Here is a 25,687-nt window from a genome sequence, read left to right as displayed (position 1 = left end):
TTGGTATTTTATACCACAGAATTTGTTTGGGAAAGTTGGAGGGTTACCCTTTCTCCTAAATTGTGATTTTGATGTTTCCAAATTACCACTAAAATTATCAAAATTTCACCAACAAGCCCTTTCAGCAGCAAAACTATGCTTTGTCCATAACTTCTCTCCACATAAAACTATTATATGGAACAATGAATTCATAACTAGAAAAAATAAATCACTATTCATGAAACGCTGGATTGATAAAGGAATAATCTATATAAAAGATTTACAAAATGATGAAGGTGAAATTTTTAGCTATGAAGAATTCCTTGCATCTAAAATCTTCCCTGTTACCTATAAAGAATTTCAGACAGTGATCAACGCCATTCCAGGTGGCATTCTCCAACTGATGAAGGGTCACTTTGAAAGGCGAGAGGTAGAGAAAGTTGACTTTACCCTCTTTATTAACGGTATAAACATTATGAGTCACCGTTGTAATAATAAACATATAAGGAATCATTTTTTTAGGAAAAGGAAAATCACGCCTAGGGGTAAATTTATATGGTCTTCGGTTTTCCTTGAAATTAATTGGAAAACAACATGGCTTCTTCCACACAAATTTGCCATATCTAACAAAATCAAAGAAGTTCAATATAAAATTATCCATAACATCTACCCCACCAACAAATTTGTTTCAAAATTTGTAAATATTGATGTTAATTGTGTATTTTGTAATGCTGAAGAGGAAACAATTAGACACCTTTTTTTTGAATGTAATTTTTCCCAGGTTTTCTGGAAAAATATTGAAACTTACATCACATTACACTCCAACGTACCAGTTACTTTGAATGCCAAGGATATACTGTTATATTATAAAAATAGTGATAAGAAACTGCAACACTTGGTTAATCTGATTATTCTCATTGCAAAATTCCACATACACAAAACCAAATTTTCTAAAGGTCGACCTTTCTTTCCTGTATTTGAAATTGATTTCAAGAATTACTTTGAATGTATTAAAAAAATTGATAATAAAAAATGTATACTCACAGCCAAAAAAAAAAAAAAAAAGTAATTTAACACCTAAAGCCAGCTCCATCCTTCATTTTTTTCAAATTTAAGTTGATCTGTTTCTTAAATCTCTCAAACTTGCAACTTTTTTTTGCCTTTTAATGTACTTAAAGAACTCAACATATATTAATCTTATGTTATTTATATATTTTTGCGTTCCCCTTTGTTGTTTTGTATGATTGTACCTGAGCTTTGTTTTTCCGTTTGTCTTATTTATGTTTAGAAGCTGGAATGACTGAATGATTGTAAATTGTTTACAAGTAAGGCTTATTTAAAGGCTATTTAAACAAATAATGAATTAATCAATTAAAATAACATAAAAGGAAGACACGGTTTACAGGCTGTATCAGTATGATAGTTTAGAAGAGAAAAATTATACAAATATAACAAGTTACTTCACTAAAAGCAGTATAGAAACAGTCCCTGCAATCAAAGTTTTAATTAAGATATTGACTTTAAAATGTACCTGAAGTATAAAAATGTCTTTGTCAGTGTTGTATTATTGCATCATTGGAAACACAATTATGATGTATTAATATGAGTGAAGGAGTTTATTGGTTAAGCTGAGGTGGAGTTAGTGTTCACTGTTTTATGCACTGTTTATTAGTCGAATCCAGGGTAAACAAACAGGTCTGTGTGAACCAGATCGAAGGCCAGATCACACAGAAGCCTGGTCTAAAAGCTGAAGGTGATGAAGTTCAAGTCCTGGTTGTCCCCCTAGAGAGCTGCTGCAGTTCCCTGTCTCGAGTTCAGACCTCTTTGTAGAGTTTCAGGTTTTGGGTGCTGACAGCAGAATTCAGATTCAGATCTCAGACAAATAAACTGTCAGGAGGTAAATCTTGTAATGAGTCCCACATAGTGAAGGAGTCAAAGGAATCACACAACTCCTGAAAGCAGAGTTAAACATGAAGTATTTTATGATTTCAATAAAATCAGCAACATTTTCTCCAGCTGATTATTATTATAATGTGCACACAAACACAATAAACTTACAACAAACATCATTTACAGTTTTCTGATCAGATCTTTATACAGACACAAACTTCAGTCCAGTATATCTAAAACTACAGTAAGAAGCTGCTGCTGCCGCCTTTCTGACTCCAGATCAGTTTAAATAAATCTGAGCTCAGTCTGAACCTCGGACTGCTGTCACCTGTCTGAAGAACTGATCCTGGACCAGTGTGTCATCTATTAACGCTGATTCAAGCCATTTCATAGTGAAAAACTAGAGTTTTCTCTCCAGTTAAACTGATGAAGGAAACATTTCTGACTGAAGATCAGAAAAGATGACATGATACAAGTTGATACAAACACAGCTCAAACAATCGACGATAACAAACAAATCGACAAACTCATCATTGTTCTAAATTGTGTTACAGGTAATCCACATTTTTATCAACGTACAGTAAAAAACTGCTATTTAGTTTGTTTTTGAAATTGATATTTTGAAGTTTCTAACAGCACAACATCTTCAGCGGTGTAAATGTAGAAATGTAAACCTCTGCTGCACTTGTTTGTGCTGTTGTGTTTTGTATCATGTGATCTTTAACTGAAGAGCTTCCTCATTAAATATTGTGAGGGTCTCTAACACAGCATTCAGTTCGTCTCCGTTTCCTAATGAAGCTTGTTGCTCTGCAGCTGAACGGAGACGTTCACACTGAACTCATTTTGTCTGTCAAACATCAGGCTGCCAATAAGGTTCTGCTCTGCAGACCAAAGTGTGTTGGTTAAAATAACATCAGAATCGAGTCAACACGTTCAGCAACTCCATAAAAACATCCTTAAACAAGCCGATCGGTTTAAACCAACCAGTAAGACGAAATACGTTCAGGGTCTACACATGTACAACAGAGACATGCTAACATGCTAACATGCTAACAGACAGGAACTCTTCAGCAGTGATGAAATGTTTCAACGCGACAGCTTCCTGCTCCTTTAAAACACCACTGATCTACTTAAATTTAAGAATATATAATCCAGCCCCACCCCCCAACCCCCCAGACTCTAACCCAGCCCCCCAAGCCCCCTAAAATCTTCCTGTCAGGCTGATGGAGGTCGTGTACTAAACTTTTTGCCGAGTCCCTTTTTGGGGGGGCTGAAGTCATGAGAGAAAATTTCTGTAAACTTTTTTCCCCTCAATTGAAAGTTTTGGTTTTTGGTTTCACACATGACAGAAACACAGATTAGTTTATCTGACTATTCTGATCCTACATAATCTCATGTTTAGTCTAATGTTAAACTACTTGTCATAAATTATCATATAAATACAGTTTATACTGAGGCTGTCCGTCTCTCTCAGAAGAAGAAATTTGTGTTTGCAACACACATTATAACAGAATAAAAGTGAACAGTCGACAGTCGGGTCAGCCTGCGTGGGAATAACACACCTCGTTTTACAGCACCTGAACCGAACACAGCAGGAGGAGACTGCAGCTGTTCTTATCCAACGGCATTCTGGGTAATGTAGTGTGGTGACCATTAACATGAATCAGACAGAAACTCTATCCAGCCATATAAAATAAATCCTGAATCTATTTAAACCACGCCTCCCAATCCCATACCCCACCCACTCCGGCGTGTGGGGGGCGTGGCTCCAGCCAACATGATTATGTAAACAGGTCACATGGTTATACTTCCCATTTCTAACCTAACAGCAACATTCAGAAAACAATTCAGGAACAAAAGGTCAACAGTTGATATCTGATTTGGTCTAAAACTCCTCAGTAAAACAGGAAATGATATCATCTCCAGCTCCAACTTAAAAGTCTGACAGTGAAGTCACAGTGACATCAGCAGGTGGAGGTGTGATGTTAACTGGGATCAGCTCCACACTCGCTCTCCTCTGGGATGTCCTGCAGGTCTGAGAGGTCAGAGGTCACAGGTTACCATGGTGACAACATCATTTAACATGATTATTATGATAGTCAGAGTTATGATCATGATGTTGTGCTAAAGGATATTTTAATAAAATGCCACATCACATTAAAACATCATCACTATTCAGTTTCAGTTTATTTATATGGCTCCAATTCACAGCAAAAGTTATCTCAAGACACTTTCCAATCAGAGCAGGTCGAGACCAAACTCTTTAATTAAACTGTAATACAGAGAAGCCAACATTCCCTCTTGAGCAGCACTTGGCCACAGCGGAGAGGAAACACTGACTTCTAGAAGGCAGAAACCTCGGAGCAGACCCCAACTCAAGGTGGGCGGCCATCTGCCTGGACCGACCCAATGCTGTTATAAAACCGCACGGCACTGTAATAATGACATATAAACTGTTACTAAAAACTAAATCTGAGTTGAACTGACCTCTGGGGCTGTCAGAGCGAGGAGACATCCTCATCACCTCCTCCTCTTCCTCCTCATTTCCTTCCTGGACGCCGTCTAATTGGTCGTCTGGATCCTGGCTGGCCAAAGGGGCAAGAGGGCGGGGCTCTGGGTCCCTGCTGCCACGCCTCCTGCTCACCTGCTAGCACAGACACCTCATTTATCTTTTAACTCATACTTTTACTTTGACACCTTCACTTCACACCTGACCCACCTGTTCTCCCCTGATGACATCACTGATCTCCCCATTACTCATGTTCTTGTTGCCTGGCTCCACACGCTCTTTGGTTGGCTCGTCTCCTCTCAGGCGCAGTCGTGTCACTTCGTCCTGCAGCAGCTCCACCTGTCGCCGCAGCAGCACAGCTTCGCTGCCGGCATCCAGCCCGGTGTCCCGCGACATGGACCGACTGAGGCGGGCCCCAGGTGCTCTGCATGATGTGGAGGAGGGGGCGTGGCCTGTTCTGACAAACAGCTCCAGGATCGAGTCCTGACGAATCACAGCAGCCTGGAGGCGGAGTCAGTGAGTTGAAAGATTAGTCAGCATCCTGCATATACTGTAGGATAACAATCAGTCTCTGACTTCACATAAACAATAAATATGTAAACAAATTGCTCTTGCCATACCTGCAGGGCATGAAGCTGCGTGCTCAGATTGACCAATCGCTGACGGATGTCCTGTGAAGAAGAAATGTGCCAGCTGTTAGAAACTGGGTGCATTTCTTTGTCCGCTACAGCAGCACATCTGCTCTATAATAGAATAAATCAGAATATAAATCACAGTTCTCTGAGAAAAAAGTCAGAAATCAAAAGGGGTTCTGAATTTAAAATTTACATTTAGATGCTTTTGGTTTCATGATGGAAGCCCCTTGTTACCCCACACTGAGAAGTGGTTTAGTTTTATTGGTTCCATTAAGCCGACTATGAGATATTAGTCTCATGTTGTTTCTTAAACCTTAAATCAATAAATCCAAAGCTTTGACAAAAACAAACAAATAAATGAATACACGGCTGAGGGCAGCAGTGGTCTAGAGGTTGGAAAAGTGACTTGTGACCGGATGGTCGCCAGTTCGATCCCCCCCAACCCCCGGACTGGCAGAAAAAAATTTGGGTGTGGTGGAGTGACTAATCAACCCCCCCCATTAGCCGGCTGATGTGCAAGGCACTTGATTCCCCCCCGGGCGCTTGACATGGCAGCCCACTGCTGTGTGTTTCACTGCACGTTGCATGTGTGTGTTCAATCAGCGGTGGGTTAAGTGCAGAGAAGAATGTATGTAAAATATACTGACAATAAAGGTTTGAAGTTTAAATTCAGAGTCTGGTGCCTGTGGCTGTGTAATAAGATGGCCTACCTGTCTGTCTATCTGTGAACCTGTCTACCTGAGCACACTACCTGAGCCTGCATCCTCACTGAGCATGCTCGCTGGGACATGCTCAGGGGGGGAATTCAATTCAAAGACCATTAAAGCTATTAGCGGGCTAGCTGCACAAGAATGGCAGAGAGAGCAGCTAATGTTTCCCAACGCTAACATGCCAGCTGTGAGAACTATCAGCAGCTATGTTTGTTGTTTATCTTCATTATGATAATGTTGGGTGTTTCCTCAGATGTGAACAGGACATTTGAATACAGTTAGTGATGATGATGTGCTGCACTCGGGGCGGCGGGGTTTATTTCAGTTAGACCTTTAAATATAAAACTTATTCTGATGACTTCTCCAAAGTTACCAACACGTCTCCAAGATAACCTTCATTTAACCAGATTTTATTTCCGGCCCACTTGAGGATCGAGGAGAGATAACCTGCTGATCTCTGGACAGAAAACAGGAAGTGTTCGTTACCTCATTTAGAGTTCGTTCCTGCAGCTGGTTACCGTTTCTGTCCTGAAAGAGAAAAACAAGTCAGAAATAATCTCACAAAGACATCAACGAATGAGGATGAAAATACGCTAAGCTGTTCGGTCACATATTTTCTTCAACAACATCAAACATAACTTCATTCCTTGAATCAGATCTGTAAACAGTGACAGTACTGGAACCTTACAGTAAAATATACAGAATCACATAGATGCTGCATCTACATTTGAGAGGCGGTTGTTATTTCTCAAACGAATTTCCTTTAAACATTGTCTGGGATTCATTTAAACCAATGTTAACTTTTTTAGTTTGTTCTTTTTGTAGAAATCGTCCATCATGCTGTCAAACACGTGTGATCAGAGATGATTTACCTTTGAGGAGCTGCTGTTCTCAAAGGAGCCATTCAGAGAAGCCGGGTCACCATCTGAGAAAGAGACAGCGAAGACAGACATGTTGCTGCAGGTGTTCATCAGTCAGACACTAGAGGGCAGCTAACGTGTCTTCCTCACGTCTAAGTTCCCAGATATGAGAGGGACATGCAAGGAAGAGACTTTCATCGGGTTTCAACAGGTGACTCACTGCTCAGCTCCTGGTTGCCGTTGGTTACGGTGGATTTCTGGATGTTGGAGTCCAGCAGCAGCTCTGTCAGTCTGTCCACTGAAAACACAGAAAGCACATAGAGATTCAGTTTGACTCCACTGTCCACTGTTCATTTCACATGAAAACTGAGAATAACTCACCTTCTGCAATGGAGGTGGTAAGAAGTGGCTCAGCCTGAGGAGCGTGAGGAGTGTCCGCTCTGAACAGGTTCCTGCAAGAAGAGGAGAGGGAGGCGCTGGAGGAAGGGGTGCTGAGTTCCACATCTCCTTCGTCTTCTCCTCTTCCGGTCGCCTCCACCAGGTCAGAAAACAGAGTGACTCGCTCCTGCAGGAGCTCTAGCACCTCCCTGTCCTTCTGCTGGATGTCAGCTGGGGAGGAGGGGGATGAGGACAGGAAGAGGAAAAACGGTTTTATGAAACAGATGGAAGTCAGAAAAGACAGCGAAGACAAGGAGGTGGTGAAGAAGGACAAATAGGATGTGAAGGAAAAGAAAAAGGAGGTGAGGTGAAGGAGGTGTTCGAGTATGTGTAGGAAGAGGAGATGAAGGTGATGGAGGTGTAGAAGGTGTAGGAGGAGGAAATGATGGAGATGAAGGTGATGGAGGTGTAGAAGGTGTAGGAGGAGGAGGTGAAGGTGATGGAGGTGATGGAGGTGTAGAAGGTGTAGGAGGAGGAGGTGAAGGTGATGGAGGTGATGGAGGTGCAGAAGGTGTAGAAGGAGGAGGTGAAGGTGATGGAGGTGTAGAAGGTGTAGAAGGTGTAGGAGGAGGAAATGATGGAGATGAAGGTGATGGAGGTGTAGAAGGTGTAGAAGGTGTAGGAGGAGGAGGTGAAGGTGATGAAGGTGATGGAGGTGTAGAAGGTGTAGGAGGAGGAGGTGAAGGTGATGGAGGTGATGGAGGTGTAGAAGGTGTAGAAGGTGTAGGAGGAGGAGGTGAAGGAGGTTTTGTACCTCTGAGTCTTCGCAGTAAAGCTTTGTCTTCAGTCTCAATGAGAGGAAACTCCTCTCTGGACGGGCAACTGGAGACAAAACACATGAGACTGTGAAGTACTGAGTACTATGTACAGTACTGTAATATACTGTACAAAATTAAACTGCAATATGGAAATAAAGCACTATACTATGTTGCACAGAATTACCCAGATTGCAGACAAGAGTAACATGACTACTACACAGTACTACAGGGTACTATATGTGAATAATGTGAGCTACTGTGAGGTAGCATGTAGTATTGTAGTACTGACCTGAGAGCAGTCTGCTGGATGCGGCTCATCCAGGTCTTTCGGTCCCCTTTGGATGAAGCATACAGCTCATACATCTCTGGAGGGGTGGAGGCACTGATCAGATACATCCCTCGCTCCTGATTGGCTATGTCTCTGACGATCAGGTTATTCAGAGAGACCACTGGAGACTTGTCCTGAGACAGAGAGAGACATGACTTCAACCAAAGGACCTGGCAGTGGACACCAGCAGTGGACACCAGCAGTGATGAAGCAGTCAAGCTGAAGGAGTCCTGTCAGGCTTAGCTGCCCCAGAGGACTCCGCAGTGGACATGTATCAGGAACCCAGATGGACATGCAACTCCTGTGGGACGAGTTCAAGGAGCCCCTTGGCCTGGAGTAGGACTTCCAGTCAGCCTCAAAGACCATCTGACCAACTGTCAGCTGTCTTAGCAGAAAGAGACTTGGCTTCGGTTTTCAGCAGGAAGGAGAACTGCTGACTTGGACTGAAGATATCATAACATGGTAGGAGGAACACTTTGAGGAACTCTTGAACCCATCTGATACATTCTCCATAAAGGAGGCCAAGCTGGAAATCTTGGGGGAAGTCTTGTTCATCTTTCTGTCTGGTATAATGCTTGTGGACTGGCAGGCTGGAGTGGTGGTTCACTTTTAAAAAAAGGAAAAGAGCTGATCCTGAGGGTGACCTTCTGGATTAACCAGTGGATCTCAGTTCTACTGCTCAGTTGTGGTCCTGGTCTCTGGGTAGTGACTAAAAATAAAGATGGTGAAGCTCAGAGGAGAACCACTGCTCCTTCATGTTGAAAGGAGGTGGCTGAAGTGGTTCAGTATCTGATTTGAACACATTCAGCATCCTGGAAGGTGGAGGATTAGCCTGCACCCACCATGATCTGAACACCAATATGAATGGATGTTGGGTGGATTAACTGATAGACCAGGAGGAGGAACATGAGGAGAGACAGGTGTGACCAGGTATGACTCACCAGTGATGCAAAAGTGAACTTCTGATCTTTCTCCTGAAGGAAAACCAGGATGTCTGACATCAGGAGGACCTGCACATCTGGAGACAAACAGACAGAAACTGGTTATCAGGTGGAAGCTCTGACCATGTAAGTTACCGTAGGTGTGACATCACAGCAGGTTAGCAGGTAAACAGGTTAAGCAACATCAGCCTCCTTCACCTTTCATCCTGGAGCCCTGGACCTTCCAGAGGAGTGTCCCCTCATGGAGGAGCCTCCTCCTCAGCAGCTCTCCTCCTCTGAACACTCCTCCTCCCTGGACCTCTGCCTGGGCCCGGGGATCCAGACGGGCCTGAATCTCCTGCAGCCTCCTGGTTCGGTCCAACTCCAGCACTTCTTTGTCCACCGAGCTGATCAGCTCCTTCAGGAGGAGCAGTGCTCGGCTCAGCGCCTGCGCCTCCTCCTCGCAGCCTGCATGAGGTCACAGAAACACGGTATCATCAGAGGGACTCGCCGGCTCAGGTGTCAGAGGTTACTGAGGGTCAGAGGTCACAGTTTACCTTTAGTGTGGTCAAGGATTCGCTGGATGAGGACGGGATACTTTGTGAGTCGCTGTGTCACCAGCAGGATGCACTCCTGAACGCCATGACGACGCAGCAGAGGACCACGACAGGCACGCTGAGCATCATGGGAAGAGATGGACAGTGTCAACATAAAGGGTAGATAATCCATTTTCCACTCATTCAAACCAGGTGTAGTCAAGTCTAAGGAGGTCTAAGCAGTCTAATACAGCCGAGTCAAAGCGGTGTACACCAAATCGAACCAAACTCCAACTGCACAAAGCCCAGAATAAAACCGCTGAGTCAGGTCCAAAGAAGTCTAAACTGACTCCAGTCAGATCTAGATTCTGGTAATAAAGTCAATAAAGTTAAAGTTCCTGGAGTGTTGCTCTGGGACCTGGTCCTGCTCTATGTCCTGTTTCTAGTCCTCACCCTGATGAACTGCTGCAGTCGTCGGTCTCGAGTTAAAACTTCTTTGTAGAGTTTTACAGCTTTTGGGTGCCGGCTGCAGAACTCAGAGTAAAGTTTCTTCATGTCGTCTGCAGACTGTCCTGAAAACTACACGAAACAGAGAGACAGACAGACAGGCAGACAGACAGGCAGACAGGCAGACAAAACACAGTCAGCTGGTACATGGTATTGTTTTAGATCAAACATCCATAAAGCATACAGAGTTAAAAAAAATCCATGATGAGTATGATGGAGCCTTTGAATGGACTGTGTACTTTAACTTTTTCAGACTTGAAGCTAATACTACATCTGTACTTTTACTGTAGTTGTATTTTGAATTCAGGATTTTTCCTTGTAATGGAGTAGTTCCATAATTAGTACTTTAACTGGTTAAATGTCATTTTGTGACTGCTTGGTGGTATATTTCTGCTTATGGATGCGTGACAGCCTCCCCGCTAAACGTGTTTACCTGACAGAAATGTGCAGCAGCTGTAATGATGTAAAGTGTGCAGCAGGTGAAGCGCTTTCCCTCCTGCCATACCTGTCTGAGCAGCAGGTTGCCAATCCTGCGGACGGTGAAGTTGGTGGAGCTGCCCTCCATCAGACCCTCCTTCCTCCTGTTCAGCAGCTCCGACAGGAAGCTGGAGTGCCACTCCAGCATCTGGTCCAGACAGGGGAAGATGGTGTGAACTACGCCCGCCTCCAGCATCACCTCCTCCAGCATCCCCCGCCGGTACACGCCCTCCATGATGCGCAGGGTCCGCACGTGGTGGAACTCCGTCTGGATCAGCTCTGACAGACAGAACAGACAGGACATTTAAATACATACAGTATGTTATATACACAACATAATTATTTTGTTTGTATTTAAATACCGTAGATAACATCCTGTTGCTTGATGAGGTCTTTGTGAAGCGTCTGAAGGAAGTTTGGTTCCACGACGAGGCTCCAGCTGTCAGCCTGAACACAGCTGCCCTCCACCTGCAGCTCCTCCAGCAGGGGGCTCCACCACCACTCTCCTGCAACACGACGCGACACACGACTTTAATTTGGCTTTTCCCCAGAAACTTTGACAACATGACATTAATAATTAATGAACCAAGTAAAACATGAAGGAAGGAGGCTTTAGATGAGTGTGATCAATAACTGATCCAGAATCAGTGATGGAAATACATTCAAATTAAACTGCAGCAAAATATTCTAAACGATAATATTGTGAATTAATGGCTGTTGACATTTTGGATTGTTGGTTGGTTATTGATCGCAAACAGTTTGATCAACAGACCATCATCAGTCAGAGACTCCATGGACAAAGTTCTGCTCCTGAAGTTCAAAGACTCAGTGGACTGAGACAGAATCCTCCTGAGACCAACAGAGTCCTCACTGACACTGGAGGGAGAGAGAGACAGGCAGGGGGAGAGAGAGACAGGAAGAATGAGACAGTCAGTATTAATTTGTTGTTAAATGTGGAAGTGACTCAGTAAGAGCAGAGACAATTGATGAGTCTGTCTGTGAAACTGAAGCATTTGTGCTGATGTAACTACACACAGTACACAGTACACAGTACACAGTACACAGTACACAGTACATTCTGGTACGTATGTGCATACATACATAAAAGCACAGATCAGTACTACAAACTTCACCACCGTCTTTTACCACCAATCAGACGACTACTCACCCCGCAATGTTATTGGTGGAGACGCTCTTGGCGAGCGAGAGGCCAGAGCGGACCCGTCTGGACCCGAGCAGGGACTGACGGAGGCTGTCTGAGGGATAGATGGCCGAACTGGGACGCTCCTTCATCATCGGAGCTGAAGACACAGAAGAATCAGAGAAGAATCACTTTATTGACAGTATATATATTTTTACACACACACACTGAATTCGTCTTCTGCATTTGACCCATCCTTAGTTGAACACACACATGCAACACCCGGCAAATTACACACAGTGAAACACACACAGGAGCAGTGGGCAGCATCAAGCGCCCGGGGAGCATATTGGGGGGTTAAGTGCCTTAAGCTGGCAGCATTTATCACTCATTCTTCCTGCCCGTCCAGTGGGGGAATCGAACCGGTGACCCTCCGATCACAAGCCGCTTCTCCAACCTTTAGGCCACGGCTGCCGCCAAACAAACAAAACACTAATCATTATGACAGAAGAAGAAAAGCTCCTCTTCATCATCTTTTTAAAAACCAAGCTGAAATCTGATGAAGAATCTGAGTGATCACACACCCATTTTATACCAGCTAATGTCTCCTCTGAGAGACAGACTACAAACAGAATGGAGACATTCTGAAGTGTAAGACAAAAACACCGGATCCTACATTTCCCATGATGCAGCTGGGTGGTATCACTGTGACAGACAGACATGGTGACTCACTTTTGGTGCGCAAGGCGACGTTCTGCAGAGCTGAACTGTTTCTCACCAGTGCAAGTTTCTGTTGCTGTTAGAGAGAGAGAGAGAGAGAGAGAGAGAGAGACAGGTAGTCAGTAGAGACAGACAGAGACAGACAGACATGTAATCAGTAAGGACAGACAGGTCTCACCCTCTGTTTCATCTTGGCACAGCTAGCCAGACTGTCTCTGCAGCGGTTGTGGATGGTGACATTACAGGCTGAGAAACAGACAGACAGACAGACAGACAGGTAACTGGTCAGAAACATGTTAGCCACCATATTAAACCATTCTTTCAGGGGTCTGATCTTTGAAGCACATCTGCTCTTTGTGAATCCTTCAGTCTGAACACAAAGTCCTTCCTCGGTCCTCATGAGCTCTGAACTCGTCTCAAGCTGCTGTTTACTGCTTTAAAACCTAACAAACATGCAGCTCTGTCCAATCAGGAGCAGCCGTCTGTGAAACAGGAAGTCACTGCAGCATCGCCCACAGTTTGTAAAGGTGAGCATTTGCCTCGTTTGTGTGTGCGTACGTGAAACGGGAGGGTTTGAGAGTTAATATTCACACAGTTTACAATGAGAGGGAAACATCTGACTGTGCTAAGCTAACTCATGCTGTTTACTCATTTAGTCAGATGTCGTTAGCAGAACGTTCGCTCATTGGAGGACTGAATCCTTTTGTCTGCTCAGATCTGTGAGCCGTCCTCCGTATCACCTGTTTTCCTCCAGACAGGTGAGATGTTAGCATGCTAACGTTAGCTCCGTCAGGTGGTTCAGTAACAACTGCTCTGTGCTGAGCTGCAGCCTGCTTTCACTGAGTCACCGTCAGATTCAGTAAAGTCTGACGTCAGCGGGAAAAAACAGAATTTCAGACAAGATAAAGCATAAATCATGTTTCTCTTTGAAACTGATGATGTGAACTAGTTTCCACATGATGGCTCTAAACACACAGTCCACATCCCTGACAGTCTGGGCCCATTAGAACCCCCTTTAGAACCCCTGGAACCTCTTCAAGGATTCCCAGAACACATGATCTCCTTTCTGTGGTCTCTCTCTCTCACACACACACACATGCACACACACACACTGAGACACATGTGTCCCCTCGACCCAGTTCTCAGGGTTCATCCACAGCAGCCAATCACAATATAGGACAACAGTCGCCCCCACCCCAATACCCTTCAACACACACACACACACACACATATAATATCAGAGTCAGTCTATTGTGTTGTACAAGGAGAGTTAACTGTGTGTGTGCGTTAATCTGAGGAGGTACATCTGTTCATTGTGAGGGAGGATTAACACACCATCTGTTACACACACACACGCACACACACACGCACACACACTCGTATGGTTTTGTTTTTCAGGTTGTTGATTTATGTTGTGAAACATGTAAATGTTGAAAGAGGAGCAGCAGAGCTGTGTGTGTGTGTGTGTGTGTGTGTGTGTGTGTCATCATGTTCAGATATTTCACACACTTCATTTCGTTGTCTGAGTGTCAGACAGGAAACCTGCTATACGTCACTTTGTGATGAACAACACACAGATTTATTAAACTTCTGTCATCGCAGGTTTACGGAGGTGGAAATAAACTCCTAAATCTGTCAGCACATGATGAATTGGCCCGCAGTTACAACCTGTCATCACAAGGCGCACACTCATAAATACATTTCAACATGATTGCCCTGATTTTAATTTGAAAAGTCAGGAAGTGGCGGTGTCCTCCTGCGTGCACACACACAGTCACGTAATAAGTTCACTAAAAACAAGTCCTGAGTAAAGACGGATCGGCCGACAAATAATGTTTCATCGTGTTCTGCTGCTGTCTCACATTCTGTGGCTTCTCCTCTGTGATCACAGAAAGGTTTTATTGTGAAACAGCAGCAGCAGGAAGTGTTGGTTTGTTCGGTGACTGATGGATAAAACTCAGTAACATCAGCACTCTGTACTGACATCACCAACTTCACTGTGGCCGTTTGCATCCCGGACGTCTTCAAGGACCCCTGGAATCTCCTCAAGGACCCTTCAAACCTCCAGAATAAAAAGATTTTCAGTGACACCAGGCAGAGAGAGAGACAGTTACCTCACCTGTTGGTGAGCGAAATGTCCTGAATAATCTGTGCATACGATGTGTGTGGACTGTGTACTTCCACCTTCGTAACATCAGGCATGTCCTTCCCTTAGATGCTGCTGAGAAGCTCATCCATGCTTTTGTTATCTCTAGGCTGGATTACTGTAACCCTCTTTTGTCAGGATGCCCTAAAAAGTCCCTCAGGACTCTGCAGCTCATTCAGGACTCTGCAGCTCGTGTCCTGACTCAGACTAAGAGACCACATTTCACCTGTGCTGGCCTCTCTACATTGGCTTCCAGTAAAATTTAGAGTAGAATTTAAGATCCTCCTCCTAACCTACAAAGCCGTGCATGGTCTGGCACCATCATATATCTCTGATCTCATTGAACCATATCAGCCCTCTAAGGTGCTGCGTTCCTTAGATTCACACTTACTGCTAACACCACCAATCTCCAAATGTAGATATGAAGCCAGGGCCTTCAGATATCAAGCTCCTCTTCTGTGGAACCAATTACCAGCCTCAGTTCAGACGGCAGACACCCTCTCTGTGTTTAAGAGTAGACTTAAAACCCTCCTCTTTGACAAAGCCTATAGTTAGGACTGTTCAGGCTCTGCCTGGACCAACCCCTGGTGATGCTGCTATAGGTTTGGACAGCTGGGGGAGATCCTTAGACACCGAGCTTTCAGAGCTGGAGGACTCACTCATCATGTCCCATCACTGGTGCAGCACTAACTCGTCCTCTCCCCCGGAGCTCTTGTGCTCCATCTTTCCTTAGCACTTCTGGAGCATGTTACTGGATCCAGCATCTCCTACCCCGCCCTCCCGAGGCCTGGTACTGCTGCTGGATCCTGAGCCCTCTATGGCCCTGCCTACTGCTCTGATGGAGCTGCTGGATCCAGAACCCTCTCCATGGCCCTGCCTGGATCCTGCTGCTCCTGTTCTGCACTGTTCTCTCTATCCTCCCTGTCTGTCCTCTCCCCCTCTCCTGTCTCTCTCCATTTCCCTGTCTGTCCTCTCCCCCCTCTCCTACCCCCCCCCCTCCTCTCCCTCTCTCCTGTCTCCCCTCTCCCCCCTCTCCGATCTCTCTCCCCCTCTCCTCTTCTTCCTCTCCCCTCATCAGATCCTCTCCTGTCACTCCTCCTCTCCTGTCTCTCCCTCTCTCCTGTCTCTCCCCCTCTCCTGTCTCTCTCCCCTCTCCCCCCTCTCCTCTCTCTCCCCCCTCTCCCTCCCAGGCGGTCACAGCAGAAGGAGGTCTACACTGAGTCTGGTTCTGCTGACTCAGTGTGGGGTTTTGCACTGGGTCCTGTTTCTCTCTGATTCTCTGCTCTTTGTTTTGTTGAATGTGTTGTTTACACTCCTGTAAAGTGTCTTGAGATAACTCTGTTATGAATTGGCACTTTAAATAAAATTGAACTGAATTGAATTGTATGCAATGCGTATACATTGTGTATACTTTGTGTACTGTTGTGGACATGTTACCTGGACAGCTAAGCGCCTCCTTGGCCGTGATGCTCCTGTTGCAGGAGGAGCACAGGGTGGTGGAGGACACAGTCAGGGAGGTGAACAGGTGACCGTTGCTGGACCTGGCCTCCCTCTCTCGCGCCTCTTTCTCCCGCTCCTTTAAACGCTCCTTCTCCTTATTCTGAACAGACAGACAGACAAGATGGTCAGAAAGGTCATGTGACCTCAGGTGTGATCAGATGCAGGTGGCCTGTGTTTACAAAGTATCTGGGCAGAAACACAGCAATTCAGTTCTCTCTTTGTGAAACAGAACAACAGAGGGGCTGGTCTAATACCTGGAGGCCTCCTTTTCATTACACAGGGGTCCAGTGGAACCTTCAATATGCTCTTTATGAACATCAAAATGCTCTTTATGAACATCAAAATATTAAGAAGAACACAAATTATAATCTTGAAAACTAAAACATGTCAGTTTAGCTGAGTCTTATCTTTTCTGTTTTGTTGGCAGCCTCTCCCACAACAAACTGAGATTTTATGCTCTCTTCCAAGTCTGGTTGACTTTTATAAACCTTTAATCAAAACTCTTCAGTCTCCATGTTCTCACTGTGAGCAGCATGCATGCATGCAGCATGGAGGGCTGACAGAGAGCCGACAGAGGGCTGAAGGAGGGCTGAAGGTGAGCTGATGGGGGCCAACCAGAGGGCACTGAAGGCTGCTTCCCATTACATGATGTTTTTCTACTGGTCTGCTGCGGCACTTTCACATCAGACTGAAGCATCTGTGATCTGATTGGCTGTTTGACAAGCCTTGCTCAGAGGCACGCCGCTGCTCATATGAATTATAGATGAAGGTCAGAGTTGAAACAGACAGGCGCTCTGCTCCAGAACACAACAGCAGAAGCAGCATGGCCTCATGGGAGCTGTAGTCCAGATAGAAACTACAGGGACCATCAGGCCCCTCAGCAGGATGACCTGTGACCTCTGGCGACAACACTGTGGCTTTAACATTGAACCAACACAGACGAGATTCATGATAAACTCTTAGTCAGATGATCCACACCGAATCTAAAAATGGATTTAAAGTTACACAACTGCAGTTTATAGACAGGAACACAGAGAGAGGCATTGTGGGTAAACCAGACTAGGGCTCTGCTAGCAGCACTGTGAGGTGTATCAGTTAGACCAGGACAAGGTGGCGCCGCTCAGCCTCCTGTTTGCCCAAGTGGTCACTCAGGGTATTGCAGTCAAAAATTCAACTGCAGCCCAAAAAGTTAACTGTTCATAGGAAACCTGTGGACTGCGGACAAGATCCAGTCAAAGAAACTCCAATAGGAAGAACTCCCACTCTCTTACACTTCCAGTTATGTATGGGCAGTGGCGAGATGGTCCAAAATGAATGGGGGCTTATGGAGCTGTAGTCCCAAAATGTTGCTTTTATGGTGCAACATGTTTTTCTGCTAAATTTCTTTATGTTTTCAGTATGAGCAGTAGAGACAATAGATACAGTTCAGTTAGATTCAATCTTCGCAGCTTTTTGTGATGAAATAACTTTTTGTATTATTCATAAATATTTGGAACATATGCACCATAGATAGATAGATAGAAAGATATACTTCAGTGATCCCAGGCTGGGAAATTGCAGTGCAGCAGCAGCAATACACACAACAAGCTATACAAATGTTAAAAATAACAATATAAAAGTGGCAATATGAAAATACACATACATTTTGCACTACCCTGTCAGCCATTTTGCACTACTGTTTATACTGTTTACACTGGTGTTTATATCATCTACTGTTTTTCACTTATATTACACTGTTTTTATACTATATAGCATTGTTTATATTTATATTTATTTTGTTAAGAAACTGGGCTGATACTGGGACCGGGGAAACTAATTTCGTTCCACTCATGTTTTACGTGTGTGAAATGACAATAAAGCTCCTTGAATCCTTGAATCCTTGAATCCTTGAATACAAGAACATAGCAGTTTACGGGACTCGTCATTTTGCTTCTACATCAATAAAAAACTAACCAGGCTTCTACATAACCACAATAATACACAAACCGTATTATTGCGGTTATGTTCACACATAACGATAATTGAAATTAGCCTACTGTAACGTAACACTGCTAGCATATCAACCAGCATATGCTAGCATATGCTGCACTTTAAAGGCAAAACTGTCAGCCCTGTAAGAAAAACAAACGGGCTTATCAATTCTGATACATAATTGATACTATATTTGCCAAAACCTAAATAAAATCTGGGCATTTTGGTATGTGTGAATAATTATCTTAGCCACTTCAGCTCCATTCACTCCCGCTCATTGAGGACGACCTCGCGAGCGCCCCCTGGGTGAACTGCAGCCACTTTTCAGTAAAATGGGATTAATAGGGAGTGGACAGGCAGTCCTTAGAAGAGCTGTGATCCAGTAGAAGTCTTTCTACTGCACATGCCCAGTGGACTGCATAACCAGGAAGACAGAAACCTGTTTTGGTGTATGTGTCAGGCAGGATCTAGTATGTTTGTGGTGAGGCTAACATCAACATGCTAATATGCTAACTAGAGCCTAACTGGTAGAAAAACTCAACCAGTGACTCACCATGACTCTCTGTGAGGCTCCTGAATGCATCACAGCTGAGGAGTCACTGCTTGTGGCTCGACTCATCAAGTGAAATATATGAAAAATGACAACAAACCCTGATGATTCTGTATTTAGTCACCACAGACAGACAGTTAGACAGTTGGACAGACAGACAGTCAGACAGACATTAACAGTGAAGCAGAGCCTGCTGACATTCTGGATTTCACCTTTCTGAACAGTCCCTCAAGTGAGTAAATAAATGAACAGACTTCCACTGTTGTTATAAAACTTTTGCTAATTCAGTTAGCAACAAAGCTAATGACACTGTGCCATACAGAGCACCTGGAATGACAGGTGAGGCTTGTGGGTACTGTAGAGTTCAGAGCTGCCCTTCAGAAACTGTTGTTCAGAAGACAAACGTGTGTGATGGTGGGGAACACATTCAGAATTCCATTAGAGAAATATATGAAATAAAGGACAAGCAGACAGCAGCAGCAACTGTATGTTTATCGAGTTGACCAAATGAATATACACTGAAGACACTTAGATCTGAGCAAACATTAACAGAATATGGCAACACCTGACTGACTAATAGCAACAACATGTCACGACACAGCCAATCAGAGCTCTCAGACCTGTCTGTCTGACTGCCCGTCTGCCCGTTTGTCTGTCTGAACTTCTCCTTTATGTTCTGAGTGTTTTTCACATTAACTTCTGCTCTGAACTGGGAGGAGCAGGAAGGGGAAGTGTGTGTGTGTGTGTGTGTGTGTGTGTGAGTGTGAGTGTGAGTGTGTCTTTGTGTGTGTGCATGTGTGTGTGTGAGAGAGAGAGAGAGAGTGTGTGTGTGTGTGTGTGTGTGTGTGTGGTAGAAAACATATCTGAAGACGCCAGCTCTCAGTGTGTCATGATTTCAGTGTAGGACTGGTCGAGCAGATTAGATGCTAAATGTTAGCTGTGAATCTGCTCTGCAGGGGATTTCTTTGGGCTGGTTCGTCATCTGAGTGTGTTCACATGAAAGTCATTAGATTTTAGAATATAATTTCACAGCACTGTGTCGCAGATTTAGTCCTGAAATGGTTTAAAACAGGTTCACTGACCTGGTGACAGTCAGTGATCAGCTGATCGATAAATAAAGAACTCAGTGATAGATAGAAATAAAGAGGCCTCTGTGTGACTGGGGGAGGGGGGGTCATGAGACAGAGAGAGACGGGGGAGACGGGGGAGGTTGGAGAAAAGAAACAAAAACCTGAAACCAGCAGAGTCAGAGCGAAAATAAAGACTCGGGTGAGAAACAGGTAACTGATCTGAGTGCAGCTGAAACTCTGCTCTCAGCTCTCTGAGTCATGTGACCAACCCGTGTGACATCACTGTGTGCCAAGCCTCCATACACCCCAGCAGACTGATATTTACTGTCAGGCTCTGACGTTTCATACGACAGCATAGAATAATTTTCACACATTTAGATCTGATCTCTGACATCCCACCTGCTGACATGGAGGGGGAGGAGTTTACAAGCTGCACTGCAGCCAGCCACCAGGGGGCAACCTGATGTTTTGGGGAGCGCTCATGTTGGTCAATGAGTCCACCACTAAGATCATTTGCAAACCACTTACATGATTTTTAAGCAAACTAGATTCCTGGCATTTCAATAGACTGATGATTGATCCTTTTAAATCAATAAAAAGTTCAACACAATCCTGCTTATGATTTAATGCACTGACGGCTTCGTTCAGCCCAGATCTCCAGCCTCAGTGGAAACACTGTGAAAGTGAAGGTTGAAACAAAAGTGTTCTCGCTTGGTCATTTGGCAGTTTGTCTGACACCACAGGCAGACATCACACTTTTTAAATTGGTCCACAGTCATTCAGTTCATCAGACTGTCCCGCTTTATGTAAAGGCTGGACATGTAGGCTGTCCTCCAAAGGTCAGAGACACCTTCTGTTCCCACAGTCACATTACAAATACATGTTAAACCGTCAGCTAATAATGGAGCTGCTAAGGTTTAAAACACATCAGCTGTGTTCTCTTTACGATCCGCACGACTCAAATCAAATGCTTCAGACTTCCTAAAACGTCCTAAAACGCTTCAGTGAAAGTGCCAGCATGGCGCACCTCGATCAGCACGATCACATCACGCGTTCACCTGATGAAAGGAAGTGTTCAGCCACTGCATCACGGGGACTTATTCCTGGAGCGCCTGAGCCCTGAAGGACGAGGCAGATGCATGTTGCTGGGTGTCCTTTACTTCCAGACAGAGCAGAGACATAAGTCAACCCGCAGTGAGACACCACGGCTGCTGAGGAACACATCACCCATCAGCAGGTCATTTCGTTGGGCTGCACATGAGACAGAATCAAATCAGTCGTCTATCACAGCCACAGGTGCAGTGGACGGACAAGACGGGCGCTTTTCAGAGAGACAGCCACGCCTCCTCTCACGTCACGAAACATCACGTCATCGGGTCAAAGCACTCGGAGACTCGACTGTCAGAGTCAGTTTGTGGCAACCAGACTTTAACTTTCTCTTGTGACCTGAGAAGCTTTGCATGCTGAGCCCGCAGGAGGAGTCAGAGGCTGGACACGGACACAACAGTCAGGAGATCTGGACCTGGACTGTGTACTGGACTTCAGGCCGTCACACAGCCAAAATCCTGCTCTCTGATTGGCTGCATTTACACTTCATAGTGGGTCATTCCTGTATAACAGACGCTCAGCATGAGCTCGTCACCATCAGACGTCACGTTTGTCTGCTTTCAGACGTTTTGTGGTCGATTCATTGAAGACTGTTTGTGGTCTGGACAGGGCGGGAATCGAAGCCTGAGACAGACAGGAGAGCTGCAGGAAGCTTCGAGGTTCACCAGAGGACCAAAGTGACTTCACAACACAAAGTCATAGCTGTTAAACTGGAGCTGCAACAATTATTTGATCGGCATGAAAATATTTAAATAATCACAGAAGCATATCAGTCCAGGGCGAAGCCAGAGTCCAGAGTCCAGAGTCCCAAACCTGACCCTGCTGGGTGAATGTGTGGCTCAGGTCTGTCTGGGTCGGGACTGGATGGACTACAAGGACACGCAGAACTGCACCGTTAGCATCTTGTGATCATTTCCAGTCCCGGTGGGGGCAGTGACGTTCACTATAACGAATAATAATAATCATCAATAACGATCACATTCTGGATGCAGGCGAGCGACCGCCTGTCACTGCAAAGTCAGTTTATTTAAGTTCTTTATATTGTCGCTGGTGGTGGACATTTTGAGGACATTTGGAGAATGTGTGTGTGAAAGCCAGACGTTTTCTCGTTTCAAACCACAGTGAAGTGAATCTCTTTAAGATGTCAGCAGCGACTCCAACACGATTTAGTGAGCATTTTTAATGATTTTCTGCAAACTTTACAATTAATAGAGAAAAATAATCAGCAGATTAACTGATAGAGAAAAAGAAGCACAAATTGCAGCTTGACTTTGTGTTACTTTTCCACCCATGTGAGCTCAGTAAAATCTTCTACTTCACTGCAGCTCAAAGAGAAATGCTGCACTTGAATGTAACACTTGTGCTTGTGATGATGGAGTATTTCCACACTGTGGGATTACTAATGAAGCTTCTCGTCGTTTATCAGTTTATTCCCTGTAACAATCAGTCTGACAAGTTAGGAATTTCTTCGTTTCCCGAAGCAGAAGTTGAGGCTGCAGACCCCTTCACGGCGCATCGGACACCCCGCGCAGGGTGTTGGGACGGGCCACTCGACCGGGAGACGAAGGGCCCGGATGTGTTTGCTTTTCATTTCTAATTCAAACATTTCCACACATCTGAACACATGTCGAACAAAGAGCATCGGAGTGAAACATTAACAAAAACAGTCGGAACGATTCTGCTTCCTGCGCCAGCAGAGAGGAAGTCAGCGAGTGACGATGTGTTTAGGAAACGCTCGGAAAGTTCACAAGGTTCACAAAATGCATTTTAACATCACCTGAGTCTCAATATGCTTTTAGGAAGCGATACCCCGCCTGTCTGTCTGCCTGCCTGTCTGTCTGTCTGCTGGAAAATAAAATCTTCTCCTTTTCATTCTGACACGCGTCAGTTTGATAATGTGGCAGCTTGTTTTACAGTTTACAGACACATCAGGGGTCAGAGGTCAAACATCCACCTTCACTCTTGACCGACATTTCCTGTATGAAAACACACGCGCGCGCGCGCACACACACACACACACACACACACACACACACACACACTCTCCCCTCCCCCCGCTCGTTTCCTCCTGCAGGACAAAGCAGCCACGCTGCTGCTAACGGACACACACTCAAACACACCGAAACACCCTGAAACACACCGAAAGTCAGTTTGTACGGGTACGCACTGAACACACACACACACCGACACACACACTCCGCTGTGTGAAAAACACCACACGGCTTTTCGGTCTGAACTGAAAGAAAAAAAGTGTCAGTTTCCCGTTTCTGAGCTCCGCCAACTTCAACAGCCTGTTCACCCACAAACTGCTTCAGCACACAGTCGATCACACCGCCAATCACTCATCGATCGCCCATAACAACTATCGATAAACCCTCCAACATCTGCAGTAACGGAACACAACCGGGTCGGTGTTCTACAGATGTGAGAGAGGGAGTGGACAAAGCGGAACAGGCGGAAAGTGACACAGAGTTCATCTCTGGTTGTGATCGATCACACTCAAACTGTCTGATCACTCACAGCTCATCAATGACTATCATTATCGATCGTTAAAGTCAGCGTGCACGCGCCCGTGAGTCCTTTTCTTTCTTTTTTCTTCCCGGGGAACTCACCTTCAGGTTGATTTCCTTCATCCTGTCCTGTCTCCTGCTTTCCAGCAGCCGGGACATCCCCTCCGACTAATCAAACCGATATCACCTGATCACAAACTAATCTATAATGGATGAATATTAATAATCCGGCGGAGTGTTGGGTTCTGGTCCCGGGGAGGTCCGCAGTATGAGCCCGGGGGCGGGGCGTCTCTTTGACTGACAGCACTGCTCACTACTTCTGACCAATCGAAGCTCAGCCCGCTGCTGCCTCGCTCAGCCAATCCTCTAGTCGTGTGCATTTCAAGCCCCGCCCGCCGACATCTGTCGGGGAGCGCTTGTTTTAGACATTAGGACTGTCGTGTGGCGGTGTGTGTGGAGTCAGTCTCTATGACAACGTGTCAACGTGTCACGTGATGCACAGCAGACAATCAGATAACTGCAAGAGGTCACGTGAGTGATGAATGGTCTGAATGAGTGGTCGATCTGGACAAGAGCGATTAACCCCGCCCCCCTGCAGCAGAGTGTACAACACGCTGCTGTGTGACGTGGAACCACCGAGCACTGACCCCGCCCGTCCCGGATGGTGTCGGTGTGATTAAAAAAACAAACCTTCTGCTTCACAACGGAATCACAAAGAAGCCATAAAACCAATAAAAAGGATATTAAAAATGTTAAGCATTAGTGACATCACACTGTGTCTGATCCACTGATACTGCAGTAGTACTAAACAGTAGTACACAGTACTCACATACAAATACTGAAGAAATCCTGATTTAGTTATTTGTCATTAACCTATTTATTCATTCACATGATGATCATTTTTACTACTGCTTTAAGTATTACTGCCTTTGTTGTTCTGCCCACATTTTATCACCAGTCTGACACGTTTATCCTGTCTCACAGCCTGTCCCCCTCGTCCCTGTCTCACAGCTTGTCTCCCTTGTCCCTGTCTCACAGCCTGTCCCCTTGTCCCTGTCTCACAGCCTGCCCCCCTCGTCCCTGTCTCACAGCCTGTCCCCCTCGCCCCTGTCTCACAGCCTGCCCCCCTCGTCCCTGTCTCACAGCTTGCCTCCCTTGTCCCTGTCTCACAGCCTGCCCCCCTCGTCCCTGTCTCACAGCCTGTCCCCTTGTCCCTGTCTCACAGCCTGTCCCCCTCGTCCCTGTCTCACAGCCTGTCCCCCTCGTCCCTGTCTCACAGCCTGCCCCCCTCGTCCCTGTCTCACAGCCTGTCCCCTTGTCCCTGTCTCACAGCCTGTCCCCCTCGCCCCTGTCTCAGACCAACCTCTGAACCAGAACTTGAACCAGAATCTGTACCTGCACCTGTCAGCCCTGCCCCGACTAGTCCCCAGCCTGGGTCCCCTGGTCCTGGATCTTGAACCCAAGTGTAATATTCAGTTCAAACGGTTCTTAAAGGTGAGCCACAAAAGAATGAGGACGAGGCCTCAGGTGAGGTGATGATACTTTACATCATATCTCACTAAACTTCCACTAAATACTCTTATTCTACTGGAGCAACAACAGGACGCACTTGTGTCTGTTCACTGCGCTTCTCCCTGCACCAAGCAAAGATTTACAGTCCAGAACTCCTCCTTATCAGGGCAGCCAATAAAGACACGGCACCAGACCGGCACCGCTAATTTCCTTTTTTAAACACGCAGTAAAAGCCTGAGCAATTAGAGCATGTCATGGTTTACTGTTGACTGCTACTGACTGAATGTAAGTGTAAGTTTTTCTCAAACATCTTAATGTTATTTTCTAATAAATGTTTTTCGTTTGACTTCGTTCGACTGTAATGTCTTGCTGTGTTTTTATTTGTGCTTCAGGGTGCAGCTAACAAGGATGCTAACAAATAACCGAATGACTGCAGTTTGCATTCATTCGTAAGGATAATAACCCTTCAAACAGGTGAAATATTGAAAGTCCAGTGTGTTGGATGTAGTGTCTCCTAGTGGTGAAGTTGCAGATTACAACCATCTGAACACTTGGTTACTGTGACAACATGGCAGTGCAACATGGCGGACCCCACCAGGGGAGTCCTGTGGATATAAAAGGCTGATTCTAAGGTAATGAAAACACAAAGATGTATCAGAGTGCAGTACGCCACAGGAGAATGTGAGTACACTCCAGTACATGTGTAAACTGTTCGTAAATGCAACATGACCTGCAGCCAATCAGAGCTCAGTGTTTTCTGTTGCTGTGATGTAATAAACTCACCTTTCTGTGAGCAGCCATCTTACAGAAGAAGCTGCCCAGAAGGACTTCCTGTTGTTCTCCTCCTGCGTCCCCTCACCTGCGGATGACACACACTGACGTACAGGTGACACACGGACACACGCTGCCCAGC

The 25,687-nt window shown here is 45.3% G+C and overlaps 1 protein-coding gene across 3 annotated transcripts; it reads right to left on the bottom strand.

The window, feature by feature from the left end:
- Positions 1-1,938: 1,938 nt before the first annotated feature.
- On the bottom strand, positions 1,939-25,639 carry LOC124064295 (rho guanine nucleotide exchange factor 2-like). Of its 3 annotated transcripts, none has more exons than XM_046398615.1 (22): positions 25,558-25,639; positions 15,992-16,154; positions 12,587-12,654; positions 12,421-12,484; positions 11,716-11,848; positions 11,320-11,423; positions 10,910-11,053; positions 10,576-10,826; positions 10,017-10,142; positions 9,585-9,702; positions 9,247-9,495; positions 9,049-9,125; positions 8,069-8,241; positions 7,776-7,843; positions 6,965-7,192; positions 6,804-6,881; positions 6,596-6,648; positions 6,210-6,251; positions 4,999-5,049; positions 4,589-4,879; positions 4,357-4,516; positions 1,939-3,904 (listed from the first exon to the last, which is right to left on the bottom strand). In XM_046398615.1, exons 1-22 carry the CDS (start codon positions 25,573-25,575, stop codon positions 3,855-3,857), a joined length of 2,709 nt encoding a protein of 902 aa, XP_046254571.1. In that variant the 5' UTR covers positions 25,576-25,639; the 3' UTR covers positions 1,939-3,854. The 3 variants fall into 3 exon arrangements, with proteins under 3 accessions (XP_046254571.1, XP_046254569.1, XP_046254570.1); XM_046398613.1 differs by lacking the exon at positions 25,558-25,639 and adding an exon at positions 23,365-23,568; XM_046398614.1 differs by lacking the exon at positions 25,558-25,639 and adding an exon at positions 23,365-23,567 and having other exon boundaries at positions 4,357-4,513.
- Positions 25,640-25,687: the final 48 nt, after the last annotated feature.

The sequence above is a fragment of the Scatophagus argus genome, chromosome 9, assembly GCF_020382885.2.
Source record: "Scatophagus argus isolate fScaArg1 chromosome 9, fScaArg1.pri, whole genome shotgun sequence".
Classification (NCBI taxonomy): Eukaryota; Metazoa; Chordata; class Actinopteri; family Scatophagidae; genus Scatophagus; species Scatophagus argus.
The sequence above is the reverse complement of the archived record's forward strand: the minus strand, read 5'-3'. Positions and strand labels throughout refer to the sequence as shown.

What these genes read in the sequence shown, in the direction of transcription:
- LOC124064295 (XM_046398613.1), bottom strand. Translation starts at nt 23,421, where the DNA reads ATGTCCCGGCTGCTGGAAAGCAGGAGACAGGACAGGATGAAGGAAATC. An exon ending in GTGCCAAGATGAAACAGAGG is followed by an intron (nt 12,485 to 12,586) that starts GTGAGACCTGTC and finishes TCTCTCTAACAG; the next exon opens with CAACAGAAACTTGCACTGGT. An exon ending in CCAGGGCTCCAGGATGAAAG is followed by an intron (nt 9,126 to 9,246) that starts GTGAAGGAGGCT and finishes GTTTGTCTCCAG; the next exon opens with ATGTGCAGGTCCTCCTGATG.